The sequence below is a fragment of the Suillus bovinus genome (genome assembly GCF_016758785.1).
Source record: "Suillus bovinus strain UH-Sbo-P2 chromosome Unknown EDB93scaffold_3, whole genome shotgun sequence".
Classification (NCBI taxonomy): Eukaryota; Fungi; Basidiomycota; class Agaricomycetes; order Boletales; family Suillaceae; genus Suillus; species Suillus bovinus.
The window spans coordinates 269,567-288,449 of NW_024542059.1; the positions used below are offsets into that span (position 1 = coordinate 269,567).

The following is an 18,883-nucleotide window of genomic DNA, read 5'->3' on the forward strand; positions in this document are numbered from 1 at the left end:
ATGATGTCACGACGACCTTTTCCCAGTACATGTCGGATGAATTTCATAAAGCAGGGTAGGTAAGTGATCTACATTACTTGGTCAAATGAAACGGCAGCGAGCGGTGGTGTCACGGGGGCACTCATGAAAGCAAATTGACGGATGGACGTCACAACAGAAAAGAGGTATTAAGGAAAGACAAAGGAATCGCTTCGTCCAGTACATTATTATTCCTTCTTTTCTTCTGGCGATTCCTCTTTTTCCTCTTCCTCTTCCTCTTCTTTTTCCTCTGTTTCCTCTGCTTCAGGCACAGACTTCTCGTCAAGAGAGGCGCCGCTGTTCATCTTCTGTGTCAATTCAAATTGACGCTTGAATTCATTTGCATTATCAGAGTTTGCGAAGCGGATGGCCAAAGTTTCAGCAGTTGGCGGTTCTTCAGTATAGTCAGCAGCAACCTTCCAAACCCAGCTCCTGTCAGAGCCAATATTAGGCTGAAGGCGCATTTCTGAGGAGACTGTATTTCTCTCAATATGAGCAGAACCAAAGAGGCTAAAAATCAACAACTAACTGTGGTGGTTGGCGCAAACCTTGAGAGTCTTGTCGCGTCTCATTACGAGACGGACCTTCTTCGTCTCCTTGTGCTGAAGAAGTTTTACATCGCCTGTGCCACGTTCTTTCCACTCATTTAAGTTATTATCGAAGCGGAAAAGCTTTGCTCGCCTACAATAGCGTTCAATGATGGTAGTCAGTGGGCCAAGGGGTACGAAAACACACATCTTAAAAAGCACATCCTCGTCTTCCTCGTAGGTCTTTACCTCCACTTGTTCTGTGAGCTTGATAACAGGTTCAAAGTGAGGATCAATTTCCTCGCCCTCTGGCTGATTACAATACCACAGCTCGTCAGTTAATCATGCTGAACCAGTCTCGTGCCAGAGACTCACCTTTGGCGCGAGTGCATCAGAAGTATCTGCCATTGTGATTAATTCGTGGTGTTTCTAGGGAATCTGATGTTGAGTAGACAAAATGACTGAGACTGAGATTACGATTACAAGCAAGATCACAAAGAGCACTCAACTTTGCAAAGACTGATTCGATTTCTTATCGGGACCTCGAACACTCCCCTGATCAGGAGGTCCCCAGGGGTCTTGATAGTTTCCAAATTTGGACAGACCTCGACAATAACGCACCTTCTGCCACTCAACCACTCGCTGCACAACTTTCAAAATGACAGTGTTTCTGTCGTGGCGACATACGCCATGGCTCGTCCTCTCGATACTGTCCCTAATCTCCTTTGCTTCTGCCCACATGATTGAAGTTACAGCTTCAAGAAAAGAGTGCTTTTTTGAGGACCTACACGAACATGACCAAATGACAGTCACATACCAGGTTGGAGAGGGTGGACACCTCGACATTGACTTCTGGGTATGCCGATCATATTGATGCTGGTTATCCTCAAATAACCTTACTGACGCCCTGCACATGCAGCTAACGGACCCAGAAAACAATGTTCTTGCCAAACACATTCGTGAAAGCACCGGCACGACGTCCATAACAGCTGAAAAGGATGGCCGGTACGAGTACTGCTTCTCCAACCAAATGAGCACGGTAGCGGACAAGATGGTTAGGTGCGGCTCTCTATTCCCGCAACTTCCCGGTATCTATACTTATGGAATGTGCTTAGCTTCAACGTTCACGGTATCATATACGTGTCAGAAGAAGGTGAATGTGCCTACTTTTAGCCATGCTTGCTAGACTGTGTTAACTTTTCTTTTCCTAAAAGCAGATGTCACTGCTCCTGTTGAGCGCGAGATCCGTTCGCTGGCTATAGGTCTCACATCTGTCAAGGACGAACAAGAATATATAGTCGTCCGCGAGCGTAGGCATCGGGATACAGCAGAAAGCACCTGTGACCGTGTGAAGTGGTGGTCTGTGCTCCAAACGCTTGTATTGGTCGCGGTAGTCGCATGGCAGGTGTATTACCTTAAGGTGTGTTGTAACTCCTCCTTTGCTGGCTTTTGTAAACTGATTTATGGTTATAGAGTTTCTTTGAAGTAAAGCGCGTCATATAGTGCATGGAGTAATGAAATATCACGCGTTCGTTTCCACTATCTCAGGATGTGTCTCACAAATCATTACACTCATAATCCAAGTGAAGGATGGCACGTCACTGACTGGCCAGTGTCAATTCGGTCTTCACCGCTGTCAGAATGATATAATCAATTAATGATAGCGGACAACACGTTCTATGACTCTCAAGTTGAATAAAATAGTCGTTGTAGAGCTGTCGCTGACGTCATGGTAGCTGGCAAGAAATTTGACATCGTCCAATGTCCTCGAGTCTCTTGGAGCGGTAGACAAGGGGCACCTACCAGACAGTCGGATCAGTACCCTCGAGCGAGAGTTCCAAAATGTCGATATGGCATCTTTAAAGATCCCTGCAGGCAACAAGAAATTTTTGTATTGGACGATTTTCAGCACGCTTTTTGTGGTCGCAGAACCCATGATGCTGACACCTAACAATATCACGGCATAACTGATCAACCATCGTCATCCACGTAGCTTGCTATATGGACATTTCTCAAGTACTGAAAAAATATTCCAGTGTGCCTGACAGGACAACTTTGATTATACAAACAACAAAATAGCAGGTATACATAGATCGATGTAAAGTAACATGATGATAGCCAGTAGCATGCAGGGAGGATATGCAAGTGCAATATGGACCCTTTGACAAAATGCGAGGAATGAGACAACATGGGTATAGCGAAACATAGCGAGTATAGTAGGAATGCGAGATTCGTCATATTCATCATGATAGTATAAAGAGCGATGTTGTGTAGTACACAAAAAAAATTACAGGGAGGCACCGCCTCTGCATCTCATGAACAGAAAAAATGCAGGTTACTTATCTCCATGTAGGCTTTGAAGATACCCCAGGCAAAATACTCAGGTCCGCGCTGATATTAGCACTCGTATCGCTGGTGGATACCGGGAGGGTTGCCATCACATTGGGTCCCTTCACCCGCAAGGACCTTGATGCATTGGCAAGGAGTGAAAGTCTTTTTGGCCTCTTCGCAGGTGAACGCCCGATCGTTTCTACGCGTCTGGGCCCACTCGTGGGCTCGTGCAATAGAGCATCTTCTCCAGATGGCTGGAGGATCATACTAGATCGTCTCCTTGCCTTCTCGCTGCGCACAGGACCAATATTCGAGCGCCGTCGAGAGCTTTTGGACTGTGTCGTCGAACGAGAGGTTGATGTGGGAAGGCGTCGTGTTGGGCTAGTATCGCAATCCTTGTATTTCGGAATGTGTAGAGATTCTATATCTTGACTATTCATACTGCGATTTGAAAGTGGTGATGCACGTCGCATTGGTGAGTCTTCGTCCGCCTCCTGAAGACAGCCAAGGGAAGATGCGCTTTTCACTTTGAGAAAGCTCGGATCCAGGCGGCTTGCCCGCGGGCGCTTGCTTGTGCTCGAGTGAAGGCTCATGGAATTTAACCTTGCCGACGATGAGGATGATGATGATCCGGGAAGCATGTTGTTGCTCAGGTTGAGACTGTCTTCTGTCCGCTCGTCTTCCCATTCATTCTCAGACCCAGCAGCCGAATGACAACGTCCATTGACACTTTCGCTGCTATCGCTGGACGTAACGAGAATGACTGGAGGAGATGGGTTTCCCCTATCATCCAGTGCACCTTGTCCGGCTTCATCTTTCCACTGGACAACCTTCTTCTCTTTCTCCTTGTCAGAGACGCGACGGTAGGGTTGACCGATACTGGAACGCAGGGAGCGTCGCGGTGACTTGTATGTCCGCCGTGAAGGTGAAGCGATAGCGTTGTAAGACATAGACTTTCTGGAAGCTTTGACAGCCTGCGGTAGTGCCGAACCTGATGGTACGCGGAATGTATTAAGAGCACTCGTTCCATGAGCTACATACGCCGCCGTGGTTTGTCCTACCAGGGCTGCGAATGCATCATCATTTTTCTGTACTACACTGCGAAGTGCAGATGCCATTCCTTCAAAGCCATGTTGTGCTTCTAGAGAACAAGCTGTCTCTCCTAGTACAACCGTACACCGACCCACCATACCCAGGAGGCTGATGATCATCTCCGATTGGGTGCGCACCGACTCCCGGACTGCATCACGTTCTCTTTCGGCTCGTACGCGCTCAATCTCTGCCTTGCGGCAGCGTGCGTCTGTCTTGATGCAGTCGACGTGCAGCTCCTCTAGTTTATCGGACCGTCGCTCGGAGACTGCGCGCAAGGTCGCCTCAAACATGTTACGGGAATTTTGAGACCGCGTGAGATGAGTTACGAGAGGGGAATCGGGAGTTACTACGGATTCCTCAAGGCGAGCGAGAGCTTTAAGAAGGGCACGCTCCGCTTCGAGGTCTGAAGTAAGCGGGAGAGATGATGAGGCCATTGCATCAATCTGCGCAAGCCGAGAGCGGATAATGGAGAGTTTCATCTCTGCTACCGAGATCTTTCCAGCACACGACGCGCCCTCAACTATGCTCGACTGAGTCTGTTCCATCTTTTCTTGCATATCTCGTTTAGAGCGGTCAACTTCAGCAGCAGCCTCTGCTCTCTTGCGCTTGAGAACGTCATTCTCAGCGCCGAGCTTCCCAGAAAGCTTGGCTTTGAGCTCGGAAACTTCGAGGTTCAGTCTGTTGATAGCCTCGACGTATTGGCCTACGTGTCTGTCGACGTTGACGACATTACGAGTGACGACCTTGGTCTTGATTTTCGTAGCACGTTCGGCATAAAGGAGGGTGTTATGCGTGTCATCGAAGTGCTGTGACGTAGGGGCAATACAAACGACCATGACGGTCTTACAGTTCCCACCAAGTGAAAACTTTAGCAGTCGAGTAAGTTTGCTATTACGATAAGGCACATGGCGGATAGCGCCACCACTTTCACAGAGCGCATTGATGCAGTTTCCGAGCGCGAGAAGTGACTTGTTGATATTAGCACCTTCAACCATGCGCTGTCCCATATTGCTCGTTGCTGCAGCACGCTCACTACCAGCAAGATCAATAATGGAAAGTGTCGCCATGGTACGCTGCTCAGTCAGAGAAGCCGTACGAGGCGCTTGAGTGACATGCACTTGGAGGACTGCGTGTGATCGGGACGATGTCTCATTCGCATGGGTTGGGGATTGTGTCCTCCGCGAGTTACCCTGAAGAACAATCTGTTTAACTTCCTCTGCGCTTGTGGGACGTAGCTCGACGAGGCCCACGACCTTAACAGATTTGTCTTCGCGGATTTGCAGACCGCCACGCGGCGTGGGCATGCCAGGCTCGGCGAGTAGATCTCGGATCTCTTCGTTGTAGATTTCAAGAAAAGTAGCAACGACTTCTATGTTCCAGTCATCTTTTCGATCCTCGATGCGTTGGAAGAGGTCCGCCATTGTGAGGTAGATGATCCCAGGATCTCCTTCAGTCCCGCTGATGGTGTGTGTTTTACCACATCCTGTTGCCTATGGAGCATCGTCAAAAGCTACCCGAGAGCCTTCAAAGAAATGCACAAACCCCGTAAGCAAATACGGTAGCATTGTAGCCGTCTAGAAGGCCATTTAATAGTGGCTTCGCGGTGGCTTCGTAGACGTCACCCTGTCTCGCCCCACTGTCGAATACTCGATCAAACATGAATCTCTTGTCCTTGTATCTCTTTGTTCCAGGGGGCACAAACCCGCGCTCAACAAATGCACGTGTCTTATCTCTCTCCTCTGGGTCAAATGTAAGGATGCGGTCATCGACGATTTGCACGATGTCGCGAAGGGGTGCTTGAGTTACAAGTCTTCCTGGTGTTGCAAGGGTACCATCGCCGCGAATTGTGGTATCGTAAGAGACCTCTGGGAGACGCGCAGCTTCCCATGTTGTGGGAGGTCTGACACGGACTAGATGACATTAAATCATGAGAAGCACGTTATCAAAGAAGCTCACCTGCAACAGTGATGGAGCCAGCGGCAACCATGGCTTGTCGATTAGGGACTGTCAGACTGTATATAAACAAATTGGATGATTGTCACTGTGTACGGTCGCGATAAAAGATGTTAGCTCGACGCAGCGAGCAATTATGGAGGAAGTATAGATGCAGGAGTTTGCCTCGTTTCGTTCAAAAATCAACTTGACGCGTCTGACAATATGCTCACGTGACCGTTTTCCTCGTGACTCGGGCTCAGAGTCTAGACAAATTTACATTATGTGAATCTAATGTTATAAATGATGAGTGGGCACACAAGACCTGCCACGTCCTCTATGCCGAAGTTAAATTTAAGATTGATCATGTGCAAAAAACGTCCCTAAACCCAATCGGTTGCTGTGATATCATTGCTGGTCGGCTGTAATCTGCGAGAACACGAGTTGCTCATATGACATGAACATGCGGCATGACACCACATTGTACATGTTCTGGATTTGTTCTGGGTTACCTCAGCTTGCTCTCAGGCGTTTCCGACTCGGCGGTTCATTGTATTCATAAACACGGAGCTCCCTTTGATTGCCAAATCACGTACCAAGTCTCACTGGTCAACAACACCCCAGAATGACATGGTAGTTACAGACTCCCGTTTGTAACCGAGGCTTCTGTGATATCTCGTTTGTAGGCCATAACATTATAGTGCACTGGATAGTCGATAGGGGCCTGCGTTAAATTCTGTGAAAAGGCTGGATATTGCACGGCACCAAGAAGCACATCGCTTTCGCGTCATCAGGGTTCTGTTTATTGGTAGTCTATAAACGGCGTCCCGAAAAGCTGTAGCGACTCGGACTTATCGCACTGTGAAGGGCAATCTATTGGATGGATCTCCCTGCTCAAGCGATGTCATATCAATTTTTCTACAGCACTCAGGAAGACGTTGAACGAACCAACTTTGTACGTTCGACAACTTCTCTAGACATGAGGGTACTGGTTTGCATTAATGACACGCGTGCGGTGCGTGTGATCCCATGAACAAGCCTCAAGGGGAGGAACTAGCGGAACCACCTTCATCCATGGGCGATATACAGCTTCTCGATGTGGCTTCGAATAGGTGGAACAAGAGACGCCTTTGTGATGGCCATTGTTGATAAGGATCGATAAAGCACCCACTGGAGCCGACAAGACAAGTTCATATGATGGTGTTGGGTAGTACAAGCATGTTAAAAGGGTTCTCTGTCAAGAGAATGCCAAGAAAGTGTCAGTTTTTCGACCCGCAGTACACTTGAAGCTGTGACAAGGCTGAAAGTGCCCACCGGTGAAGAGCAGTGTTCGATCTGAATTCCCGAAATTCTGCGCAGCGGTCCACTGTGGTCACAAATGATCTCCAAGTTAATAAAACAGCCGCCATGGGTTGTTCACCGTCTTCGTACGCGTGTCGACACGCGACTGGAGCTGTAGGAGCTGTACTAGAGAAATGGTCCGAATATCGATGGAGCTAGTCATGAAACCACTAACGTGATTCGAGCTTCCGAAGCCAGTGCAAGCTCTGCCACAAAAAAGATCAATAAAAGACAGGCCAGCCAGTAACCCAATGGATCCCAGACAACAACAACATCCTCCTTACCGTAAATTTAGGTTCTCTTCGTGTGACCAGATCAAGGATCCTTGTTAAAAGGAACGTGTTGATAAACTTAACGCTCTCTGATACCGTCACAGTCGTTATCACAATGATGGTAGCGCTCACCGGAACCGATCTGCCTTCAGGTCAGTTCGTAATCCCTAGTAACCCGCTTGACTTTGTAGTAACTGAATTAGACCAAACTAAAGTACTAGGGCGATCAAAGTTGCAGTCAGCTCCCACCGGGGATACCGAGGCGATTTTATCGTATTACAAGACTGCTGCGGTTAATGGAGCAATGTCAGACGTCAGCAGTCTAGCTCCCAGTTCAGCTCCTTCATCCACCTTTGTTTCTCCTGTTGCTTTTCACTCTCGTTCAATTTCGTCAACATCCATTGCTACCCAATCTTCTTCCTCCGCTTACACTTCTGAGTCCTCAAAGGCGCGTACAACTGCTCCGAGCGCGTATAAACCTCCTCAAACGCGGCCTGCCTCCCCACTCGGTTCAAACGGAGGGCTAGCGCGCCGCCAAAGCGTACCATCCGAAGGTAGCGCAGACAGACGACGGATTGCCATCGTTGAGATGAGCACACATGTTGGCGAATACCCGAAGGGTGATTCCTACGCGAGCACTTCTTCGAACGACTTATATCCCCAACGAGGTCGTGAGACACAGCTAGGTGGTCTCGCACTTGTTGCACCAGCGGATGCATCGCCACAAATCTTTGGTTTTACCCATTCACTCGCTTCGCCTGTCCAGCCTCCGTCTATCCAACCAAAACCCACTTCGAGCACTGCACCCTCTCACGTACGCTCATCGTCAGAGACAGTCACAGTCTCTGGACGAGTTACGGGGCACACCAGGAAGTCATCCCGCGAAGTGGCTGTCATAGGCACAATATCTCTTTCAACGAAACCATCACGCCAGGGCTATTCGTCCCCTGTCACAGAAGTACTCAAGCCACCCCTATTCCAAACGCCCCAATCCCGTTCACCTTCCCCTGGGACACCCGAGACATCTGATTCAGGGAGTTCCACTGCGCCTCCCAAGAGTAGACAGAGGAAAGACGCGCTCTTCCCTAGTGTAAGCCCTATCAAGGAGCTGAAAGAAACTCTGTCTCCTTCAACAAGTCCCATGCCCGCTCCTGAGGTGACGCCACGCATGGGGGAGAGTAATAGTATTGGCGACCATGTGGCTGGTCCAGTCATTGTCAATATCTTCCCCGAATCGCCCACACCGAATATTGGGAAGCACATTATGAGCCTACCACCCAAGACATCTACAGCCACACCTGCTACTCCATACTTGCACTACCAGCCTGGTCTGCATGCAAAAGCAGGACCGCTTCCTCCTCCCCCCATGTCTGTCTTCAGTATTGATCCCAGTGCGCCGCCTCCACCTAGACCACCTCGGCATCAGCCATTGAAGAAGAAAGGTGATATAGATGCTGTGAAGCAAGCATTGGCTCTGCCTCCTTCTGTCGCAGCTGCACTCAAAACGCGAAGACCTCTTGCGCAGCCCAAGGAGGAACGCGGAGCGACCACCAGTGCCAATTCCTCGCCTTCGGAAGCAGTGAAGGAGCTTGCTCCGACTTTGAGTACTAGCCCTTTGGGGCTGGGTCCCTTGCAACCAGTAACCTCTGAACCCCGGTCAGATGAGTCAAAGTCTCAGTGCGCTATTCTCTTTTGTGTTTCTGCCCCTATATCAAATGACCCTCATACAGCCACAATACCTCGGACAAGGAGAAAAGGGAGTCTGAACTTCCCCAGACGCCAGCTCATATCCGTGAAGGCGCTTTCCCTCCCTCACGCTTTTGCACCTCAGACTCAAACCCAAGTCTGGCTGTGTCCCCAGATCGAACGATTGTTTCTCTTCCCCGCCATGAGTCTATTGATGACCTTGTTGCTACCGTCGGACACGCAATTGATGACATGGGTATAATCCGTTCATCTGACGTTCCTCCCCCGACTGTTCTTGAGCCCTTACGGCACAACGAGAATCGAGGCAACCGATCTGGTCTCGACATTCGACGCATCTCCTTAACACCCACCCCACCACTAGATGTCAATGATATCGTTGAGAATGAGAGTAAACCTGAAGTGCTTCCGCCGCTGCCGGCAAAGAACGAGCCTCAGCCTTCAGACTTACGAGTTAGAAGTGCGCTTAGTATCAAGCGGTTTTCGTCTCTTCCGCGCACGCCCTCGCAGATGTCGCCCATCCAGCCTTCTACAGAAATCAACAGGTCTTCGAGGACGCCGTCGCCATCGTTCGTAGCTCATTCAGTGCCAAAAGCATTACCTCCAGTTCAGAAGATCAAGTCTGCGTGGCCACCAAGTATGCATTTTGCAGATGTGATTGTGAAGAAGAATGCCCTTGATCGGTCGGTGGGATATGCGCAGAAGATTAATGAACTTTATTTGTATGATTGTGGATTAGGCGATTGGATTGTAGAGACAAGATACAAAGGTGAGAGTTACATTAACCCTCCATGCATACATGCGCTTACAACATGATTAGCTGCAAATCCCCCAAAGCGTGCTCCTGCGAAAACGAATCCTCGTGTTCCTTCAACACATTCTCCCCGTACCCAAACCCGTAATATCTCAGAGTCCTCGACTGGCTCCGAGGTTACTTTTCCAAGACGTCCAGACGCATACTTAGCCACGGATCTGTCGACACCTCCCTCCGATGACTCCAGTCCCCCCAATGCACCTCCTGCGCTTCCATACCCAGCACTTGCCTCAGCGCCACGCAATGGGTCAAGTAGGGCATCCACTATCATTGCCAGCTCATCTTCATCCTCTAGTCGCTCGCTGACTTCCCCCACTTCATCGAACAAGTCTCCTGGAAGCTTCCTCGCGTCTTTGGGACGGAAAACAAGTCTTAAGAAAGATAAGGGTGTAGCATTGATAGCTCCAGTAATTGGGAGGGCGCTGTCTAAAAGTCCACCGCGACAGGAGCCGAATCCGCGACCGGTGACTATTTCGAATTCTCCATCTGTGCCAGGGGGTCCGCGCGCACCCCCTAATCGTATGCAAAGGTCCCACACCATAGTCCTATCCCCTCAGTCCCCGTCGAATGGCTTGGGTCACCACCGATCAAGCACAGTTGTTATACATCGACCGTCGCAACTCAGTGGCCGCAACACATATTCCGAACGCGGGTCACCCACGGATGGAGACGAATTCGCACGTCAGGTGGACAAGCTTGCTGCACTGCTCCCGAAGGCCGATAAAAACGTCCTGGCAGGGTATCTCCGTAGGGCAGGCCAGGATATCCTTGCTATCGGACAATATCTCGAAGACGATAAGAATGGAACTTTACGTTATGACTAATCCATCATTTCGTTATGTTTGATCTGAACGGTGCTCATTTATGCTTTGTTGTTTTCACTCGCACATTTTATACCTTCATGCGATACAGCGCTCTGATTCGTCTATATGATACATGTATTATTTGTTTTCAGAATTACACTACTGTCGGAATCGGAATAGAAATAGACTCTTACTGTGTCGACATTTACCTTGCAGGTCTGAATCCATGTTTGACGGCCTGGTTGCTATTGAACTCTGCGAGATCGATGTCATGTTAGGACAGATAAAATTCAAGCAGCGGGCAACTCACGATGCTGCTGGGCAGGACGAGGTCTAGCGGATGAGCTTGGCCCGCCCCAACTGGAACCACCGGGTGGCGGAGGAACTTTTGAACGATTGAAGTGTGGGATGAGCATGTTCTCAACCTCGTTGGCGCTATCGGAGCGTTCTGAGGTGGTGTTTGTTCTGTATGAATGATCGTTGTTGCTGACAGAAAAAGGTCGTCGTTGGCCGCCCGCATTGGTGCGCTGCTGAGGGCGAGGAGGCTGTGGCCAAGCGGCGCTTTGATGAGGCCCGAAAGGGCCAGCCATGGTGCGATTAACCAACGGAGTTCTTTGTATCTGAAGCTGTATTAGGCAAAGTCGATCTTGTAAGTATGGATCCTGTATTACCCCATTCGCGTCCATTCCACCGATCACTGCACCAAGATCCATACTAGCTCTACCTTTATTATGATCATCTTGAGAAGGTCGATCAAACATATTCACAATGCCAACACCCTGCCCTGGCGGAGCTGTGCTTGGGGCAAGTAACGACTTCCGCTTGGCTTTGTCGTATTGGGCCTGGCGCAGTTGTAAGTATACTAACCCTCCAGGCAATTGTCGGAGCAACCTTGAGTTTTTGATACTCCTTCTCGCGTTCTCTGAAAGAATCTTGTAGTTCGTGCGCCTTTCGCCGTTCCAGTTCCATGTCACGTTCCAACTCTGAGACAATTGAAGCCTATGCTATTCTGTGAGTGGGGCGGTTCACTATACCTGCGACCTTGTTGCTCAGAAGATTGATTTCCCCATTCGCTGAAGGCTGTGAGTGAAGGTAGTCTAACGCGGGAGGAGCATTACCTTCTCTGATGACATTGTCTAGCTGCTTTTGCAATTGCGCTTGCTTGTCATTGAGGTTTCGGATGACCGCTTGCTGGAATGAACTAATACACTGGTACAATACTCCTACTCCATGAGTAGTATAGCACGTACTTCTCTTGGTGCACCTGATACTGCCAGAATGATAGAGCCCTCCACCAGATATATTAGATGATAGAGGTACCGAGGGGGCTTGTGAGAAACACAACGCTCACCGACTGCAAATTTCCATGATTAAGGACGGGCTGAGACCCGAAAGAACAGACTACCGACATTGAGCTTGGGTTTGATGAGGAATTGAGCGCATATATTCACCGTTTTGTAGTCATTAGTCGGGTTTAATGAGCACACCTGGAAATAATTAGAAACCTAAAGTGATGCACACATACAAAGTGACTTACAACCACATCGTCTCTTTATGACATTACAGTTGATGAACTGGCCTTGAATTACAATGTTGACTCGGACAAGTGACTTACGGCTCGGTCAATGATGTTTCACAAGCTAGAATATCAATCAGAATGCAGTATGCGAGAAAGACGATCTTTTTACCAGGGCATAACCGCGAAGCATTAAACAATTCGTTTGCACAGTCGACTAGTGGAACCGCAAGAGCCATTTTCAATCAGTGAACCCTCCGAATCGTTCGGCCTTCATCAGATCTTACCGCAGAATATATGCGAGCCTAGTGTAGAACGGTCATTCATAAACAATAAATCACGCCTGACTGCCTACATGTTGTCTGGAAAAATCGTTGTAGACAGTCACGGTAAAATCGGAACAGGAAAGTGATGGGCTCACCACCACTGCTTTATCAATGAGAGCCTTGCGACATGTCATTCGGTTACATCGCAGCTCTGCATCCATCCTCGTTGTGCGAGTTATTCTTCTAAGCAAGCTTCAAAGCTTCGCCGTGACAGCAGAGCCTGTGAACCCTGGCCAGGCCCGGGGTTGCTTTTGATTTAAAATTGTTCATAAAAGGAAACTACTGTAGTTCCAACAACAAAGCCTAAACAACAAAACGAATACATAGCAAAAAGCGGAGTGACTGGTGGTATCGGCAATTGTGTTTGATACATGAAACACGAATGTCTAATTAAGAGTAGATGAGGAAGGTATCGGGAGTAGAGTCAGTCCAATAATATGCGAGTAGAAAAAGCTGTAAGTTATCATGGTCTCCATAGATTATGCCGAGCTGGGGTGTTAGGAATGCTTTTTCGAGGTCGATGTGGTTTCGACGGCGTTACTGGGCGCATTGCGTCAGGATCCGCTCGCCTCAGAAATTGAAGCGGAGCCAACGGAGACCCCGATGATGGCGTGGACTTCACTGAATGTGAGCTATGTGCTCCTGGAGTCGAGATGGTGAAGGAAGGAAGGAAAGGACCTCTAGGTTCGGGGGTGCAAGGGGGAGGAGTAGTCACAATTTCAGGCGCTTCAAGCAAAGTCGCAGAGCTAATCCACTTTTCTTCTCGAGATCCAAAGCGGGGAGAGCCGAATTTGGGAGGAGACTCTGGAGGTATGATACGAAACATATCTGCGAAGTGATCTTTGATAAACCTATACATCATGTTAGCAAATCATCAGGCTAAGCTCTGCGCGCTTACTTTGATAATTCTTGCCAACCACCACCAACACGCACCATAACAGTCTGCGAGCGCAATATGCGACAAAAGCATAGCTTTGGCTCTTGATCACCAATCCAGTACTTCCCGCTTTGATCCTTCCAAGTGTCGGCAACCACCTCGATATTGATATTGACGGGTAATTTATTGACAACGTCTCCAACTGCGACATCCAACTTATTCTTGGGATTAGCAACGTAGGTTTTTCGCGTTTGTGGCTGCGTTTTCTTTGGGGGCGTCTGGATTTTGTTTGATGTGGGGAATGACTGTCGCGGCGCGCGGGCCCACGTAGACATGGATGAAGATGACCTTGAGTGACTTGCGGTGGATCGCGCGATGACGGAAACTTCAGAGGGTGTGGGGGAGGCTCTCGAACGTGTCTGCGCCCGGGGACGGGTAGGAACTGGAGGTGGTTTCGTCGGTGTGCCGGGAGGTGCATGACCAGAGAGACTAGCAGTACGTTGACGAGATGCAAAGGTTGAACCGTGCAGAGAAGATGATGATGAAGGCGTTGCCATCGGCCCTGCCAGTGATACTGATCTTGACATGCTAGCGGTAGATAGCATAGAAAGTTTGCTGGACGGTCGGGATCGGGTTTGCAAATCGCCAGACGCTACTCGGCGGGGGCTTGGATGGGCTGGAGTTAGGAAACGACCATTCGCCGATCCTCTTACTGAGAGACTGGAATAACCACTGGCCTTCCTAGTGTGACCAGTCGCTCCAGAGCTGATACCAGATGCACTGCTATTCCTACCAGAGCTGAGGACACTAGCAGGACGGGATTTCCTGCCGCTGATCCTATCGTTGGCCATTTCTTCCAACTCGACCCATGTCTGCTGAACGCGTTGATGTTCAGAACTAGCACGAGCATCATCCTCGACCGAATTTATGTATGCCGTTACTTGAGCAACAGTGCGCCTCGTGAAACCAAGCCGAGCTTTTAGTTGTTCCTCTGGGGGTAAACGAGAGGTTGAGACATGCGTGCTAGAAAGTGGTCCAGCAGGAGGAGAAGGGTAGCTGTCAATGTGCTCAAGCAGATCACTAAGAGCCATATCGCAACGATGGGCGACATCAGATAGGTCGGCCAATTGTCGAATTCGTTGCATCAATTCGGTGGATGCTTTGACTTCCGAATGTACCGATCGCAACTCCATATCTGCAGCAGGGGATGTCATCGAAGAAGGCAGTGCAGCAAGTTCGGACAATTCAGAGACTATGGTCACAAAGAGAGCATTCATCTTCCCATATTGCTCCAGAGTTGGTAGATGATTGGAAGAATTCGAGTTAGCTGTGGGACGTGCGACCTCGTTGATGCCGATAGAACGAAGTCGTTTCCTCAACGAGACGACCTTATCCAGCAGATCATCTTTCTGATGGGTTTTCGTCGGTGATGGAGAAGGAGCAATTCGCAACCCAAATACGTCTAACGCGGATGATTAGAACTTATCAGTGAACATCGAAGACTGACCCCTCACCTTCAAATGGTCCTGATTCATCTCTTTTATGACGTTCGGTTTCCTGTAGCTGAATGCTCGCCTTTCTTTGAGCCTCAGCTTCAAGACGTTTGCGTTCGGCCTGCTGTCGCTCGGCTTCCAAACGCTCTTCCCGCGCCTGTTGTTCATGCAGCTCCTTCTCGATCCTTAGCATTTCCGCCTTTTTGAGCTCTTCGTCTTCTCTTGCTCTTGCCTCAGCCTCTCTGCATTCTTCTTCTTCCCTTGCTCTTGCCTCCGCCTCTCTGCGTTCTTCGTCTTCTCTTGCTCTTGCCTCTGCCTCTCTGCGTTCTTGTTCTTTTACTATCGCCTCCGCTTCCCTGCGTTCTTCTTCTTCTTCTCTTACTCTTGCCTCCGCCTCTCTGCGTTCTTGTTCTCTTGCTCTCGCCTCTGCCTCTCTGCGTTCGTCCTCTTCTTTGGCCTTGGCCTCCGCATCGATACGCTCTTGCTCTTCTTTGGCTCTCGCCTCTGCCTCTATGCGTTCGAGTTCAACCCGACGCCTTCTCTCTTCCGCTTCTTGTTCCTCTTTGAGTTTTGCCTCGATACGTTTTGCCTCCGTGGTGAGCGCAACCGACAGCTTGTCCCGAAACATAGCTGCATCATCGGCCCAGGTATTCAATTTGACCTCAAGGTTATCCACCTCCCTTCTTCGTGACATGATGAGAGTCTCGTAGATACGATGATCATGCGAACAAGGTACGGACTCCATTCGGCGCAATGATTCACGGATCAGTGAGAGGCGGCGTGATAGGCGAGAACGATGTTGCGATGAATGTCTGTCGAGCTCCTCCGATAGATCTTGCAGCGGAGTAAGCTTCTCATCTGCTCGAGAGATAGAGTCCAGTAGTGTTCTCAACGAGCTAAGCTCTTCAGTGACACCACGCAGGTCATCAGCTACCGAGATCAATTCAGAATCAGCATCTTTAGCCATGCGTGCCAGCTGAAGATGTTCAGTCTTCTGCTCGAGGCTTTGCACATTTCCTAAGAGACGCATGACTAGCGAATTGGAGTCTCTTCGGACGGCGTCATCGAGGCTGCGCAACGTAAAGGGAGGTTCGACGGTGGCTGGTACATCGAATGCGATGGGTCTTATGTTCCCTGTCGATGAAAACCTTTTCCGAACTAGGGTAGGTGTGTCCCTTTGATCAGAGACATGTTGAGAGAGGAATGGTATCCGCTGAGCCACGGTGTTCGTAAATGCGTCTGCAGTACTACGGAGTGCATCCGACTCGTCCTTTAGTTGATCCTGCGCGTTACCCAAGCTTTCCCCACAAAGTTGGTCATTGAGAACTTCTTCGATAGTGGCATCATAGTGGATCTTGAGGTCCTCAACTCGAACCTGGAGGTCGTGAACGCTGTCCTGAAAGGAGGTCATAGCTGCAGATTGTGCCTGAATAGCATCCAGGAGGACGACCATCTGCTTCAAATTGTCCAAGTGACCAAATAATCCTTCAGAGGTACGAGAGAGGAATTCGTCAAGGGGTTTCTCGAGCATTTCAGTTAAGGTAGCCAGGGGATGCATCACGTCATTTGTGAGGGTCTGGTGAACAACCTCTAAACGACCCACTATGTCGCTAGACGACACTGAGGGTGCAGGAAGGACATATTGAGGTGGCGTCTCCGGGGTCAAAGGTTCTGCACTTTGACTGGTCTGTTTCCATCTTTCTCTCTCCATCAGGTCGGCAACCTCCAAGCGTGTGTCCTCCAGTTCATTGAGAACAGTATCCATGATCGACCAAACTCTCCTGGCTACACGGAGTCTGCCGAGTCTTGAGTTCACGTCAGCGCAAATGGCAGCAGCCTTGTCGCGAACAGCAACTAAAGCCTCAACCTGAGCAGCAGCATTGTCCTTGAATGTTTGGTCAATACCGGGTCGCTCCACATTGAGAAGTGCCACCCGAAAGGCTTGCAGTAGATGGTCGGCTCGAGTGCATGATTGCTCCACCTCTTGAGTGATTGATGGTAGGAAAGTGATGAATGCGGAATGCGCCGTAGGATACAAACAATCTTCCGACATGAGACTAGGAGGGGTGCCGTCACCATCACTGCCAGCGACTCCATTTTCGAGGCGATCAATGGCGGACTTGAAGATTGACATTAATTCATCAGCAGACCGGGACAAGGACTCGACATCCTTAACAGCTTCATAACCAACTCTGTACTCCTTGGCAAGGGAATCAACTTTGGCAACGAGATCCGAAGTGGAAGCAAGTTCTGAGGACAAGATTTGGCTGATGGCTTCATTAGCTGACTGTTGATCAGGAAAGAGAACGTGTTGGGGTCGCGGGAAGGTGCCACCACTTGCAATAGGATTGCCCCTCACAGCAAGCCGTTTCACCAGTGTCTCTGCACGGGAAAGGAAGCTGGTACTCTGGCGGTACGTCGGGTGATAAAGCTTCGAGATCTCGATTTCTTCCAAAAGGTTTCGGGCGGCGTTCTCATCCTTCATTGTCTCGACGTAGATTTCATCAGCTCTGACTAGCAATTAGCGAAACGACCTTCTAGGAAACCAGAAGTCTTACTTCCGCCATTGTGTAACAACATTCATGACAAATTTGCCGACGTGTTCCATCTCGTTGATGCCTTTGTCTTCGAGTTTGTCCTGCTCATCCAGTAGCTCCTCAGGAACGGCCCTGCGACTGTTGTCTATCAACTTGTCCAGAGCTTTGCCGGCTGCAGCAACCTTTCCGTGCCTAAGAGACGACACCCTGCCTGCAAAATGTGCCGAATCCCGTGACAGAAGTTCTGCAAGCTTGAAACGGGCGCTGCGAGAGAAACCAGCATTAGATGTAATAGACGTATCTGAAGCCATGGAAGCGACAGAGCCGCGACGATTTGAAGGCTTTTCTTCAGGTTTAACCATGAATTCATAGATGGAAGGCGACCATCTAGCACGAGTAGTGAGGAAATTTTCGATGTCTGCAAGTATCTTCTGGCGGTCACTCCAAGCTGCGCGGCGTTGCTCTTCCCACGTCAGCCTGATGCCCAAAAGATCAAGGTTTTCGGAGCGGTCCCGCAAAAGGTGGAGGAGCTTGTCGAGTTCATAGATGGTCGTAAGGGTGAGTTCGATAACATCAGTATCTTCTGGTGACAGATGCCGCTGTGTAGCCGCTTGCACCGTCGTCAGCACTTATTTCGATGGAGAACAGAAAGCCCATACCTTTAGTTAGTGCCCTAAGTTTCTTAAGCTCCCCAGAATCAAAAATTTCCGTCTCTTTCTCAATCCTGTCGTGTTCTGCAAGCCATTCCTGAAGCTGTTCGCGCGTGGGTAAACCAGGGATGTCTTCTGCAGAGGTTCGTATAGCGCCCAGCCCGACGAAAACCTGGACGGGCGAAAGTGCCTCCAAGAACTATGGAACAAAGAAAAATTAACTTGAAGATAGGGATAAGAATGACACATCCGCACCTTAATTTTATCTTCTATCCAGGCTTTCCGCTCGCTGAATGCCTGAAGCTCAATGACCTCATGAATCTCCAACGCTTGTTCCTCCTCATTTTGCGAGACTTGAGTTTGAGTGAACTCCAATTTAGAGCCAGCGAATGCTTGTTGATCGAGTGGAAGCGTGCCGGACGCCATATCTGGAGAAACACACGAAGCAGCCGCTGGTATGGCTATTGGTCCAGGCGCCGTGGGCGATATCCAGTAAGATAAAGACTGACAAATGTATGAAAGTTATCAGCCAGGAAAATGCAGCATTGCCTGCAGACGTCCGCAACACTGGATAACAGAGTCTTATGACCGCGCGTTTGCCTGCAGAATTCAACGAGGCCAAGGAGGCGCTAAGCCCACACCGGTACATC

The 18,883-nt window shown here is 49.5% G+C and overlaps 6 protein-coding genes across 6 annotated transcripts; 2 read left to right on the forward strand and 4 right to left on the reverse strand.

The window, feature by feature from the left end:
- Positions 1-17: 17 nt before the first annotated feature.
- EDB93DRAFT_1116962 (ran/spi1 binding protein) lies at positions 18-1,071 on the reverse strand. Its single transcript, XM_041448357.1, has 4 exons — positions 921-1,071; positions 754-857; positions 548-699; positions 18-493 (listed from the first exon to the last, which is right to left on the reverse strand). Exons 1-4 carry the CDS (start codon positions 951-953, stop codon positions 207-209), a joined length of 576 nt encoding a protein of 191 aa, XP_041312649.1. The 5' UTR covers positions 954-1,071; the 3' UTR covers positions 18-206.
- A 48-nt stretch (positions 1,072-1,119) lies between these two features.
- On the forward strand, positions 1,120-2,124 carry EDB93DRAFT_431169 (COPII-coated vesicle protein). The gene is made up of 5 exons (XM_041456343.1): positions 1,120-1,401; positions 1,465-1,604; positions 1,661-1,698; positions 1,763-1,965; positions 2,019-2,124. The coding sequence occupies exons 1-5, from the start codon at positions 1,204-1,206 to the stop codon at positions 2,046-2,048; spliced, it is 609 nt and encodes a 202-aa protein (XP_041312650.1). The 5' UTR covers positions 1,120-1,203; the 3' UTR covers positions 2,049-2,124.
- A 558-nt stretch (positions 2,125-2,682) lies between these two features.
- Positions 2,683-6,153, reverse strand: EDB93DRAFT_431597 (P-loop containing nucleoside triphosphate hydrolase protein). Its single transcript, XM_041456345.1, has 3 exons — positions 5,925-6,153; positions 5,511-5,878; positions 2,683-5,458 (listed from the first exon to the last, which is right to left on the reverse strand). The coding sequence occupies exons 1-3, from the start codon at positions 5,953-5,955 to the stop codon at positions 2,885-2,887; spliced, it is 2,973 nt and encodes a 990-aa protein (XP_041312651.1). The 5' UTR covers positions 5,956-6,153; the 3' UTR covers positions 2,683-2,884.
- Positions 6,154-7,437: 1,284 nt separating this feature from the next.
- EDB93DRAFT_1325021 (uncharacterized protein) lies at positions 7,438-10,855 on the forward strand (the record flags this gene model as incomplete). Its single annotated transcript, XM_041455024.1, has 3 exons — positions 7,438-9,190; positions 9,244-9,986; positions 10,038-10,855. The coding sequence occupies exons 1-3, from the start codon at positions 7,629-7,631 to the stop codon at positions 10,853-10,855; spliced, it is 3,123 nt and encodes a 1,040-aa protein (XP_041312652.1). The 5' UTR covers positions 7,438-7,628.
- EDB93DRAFT_431742 (uncharacterized protein) lies at positions 10,806-12,899 on the reverse strand. Its single transcript, XM_041456346.1, has 15 exons — positions 12,772-12,899; positions 12,706-12,712; positions 12,638-12,655; positions 12,523-12,567; positions 12,450-12,474; positions 12,372-12,384; positions 12,286-12,321; positions 12,186-12,235; positions 12,085-12,123; positions 11,953-12,035; positions 11,869-11,907; positions 11,726-11,817; positions 11,506-11,676; positions 11,145-11,454; positions 10,806-11,089 (listed from the first exon to the last, which is right to left on the reverse strand). Exons 1-15 carry the CDS (start codon positions 12,835-12,837, stop codon positions 11,040-11,042), a joined length of 1,044 nt encoding a protein of 347 aa, XP_041312653.1. The 5' UTR covers positions 12,838-12,899; the 3' UTR covers positions 10,806-11,039.
- Positions 12,899-18,847, reverse strand: EDB93DRAFT_1325023 (uncharacterized protein). Its single transcript, XM_041455025.1, has 6 exons — positions 18,489-18,847; positions 18,243-18,432; positions 17,605-18,193; positions 15,068-17,556; positions 13,575-15,015; positions 12,899-13,527 (listed from the first exon to the last, which is right to left on the reverse strand). The coding sequence occupies exons 1-6, from the start codon at positions 18,657-18,659 to the stop codon at positions 13,140-13,142; spliced, it is 5,268 nt and encodes a 1,755-aa protein (XP_041312654.1). The 5' UTR covers positions 18,660-18,847; the 3' UTR covers positions 12,899-13,139.
- Positions 18,848-18,883: the final 36 nt, after the last annotated feature.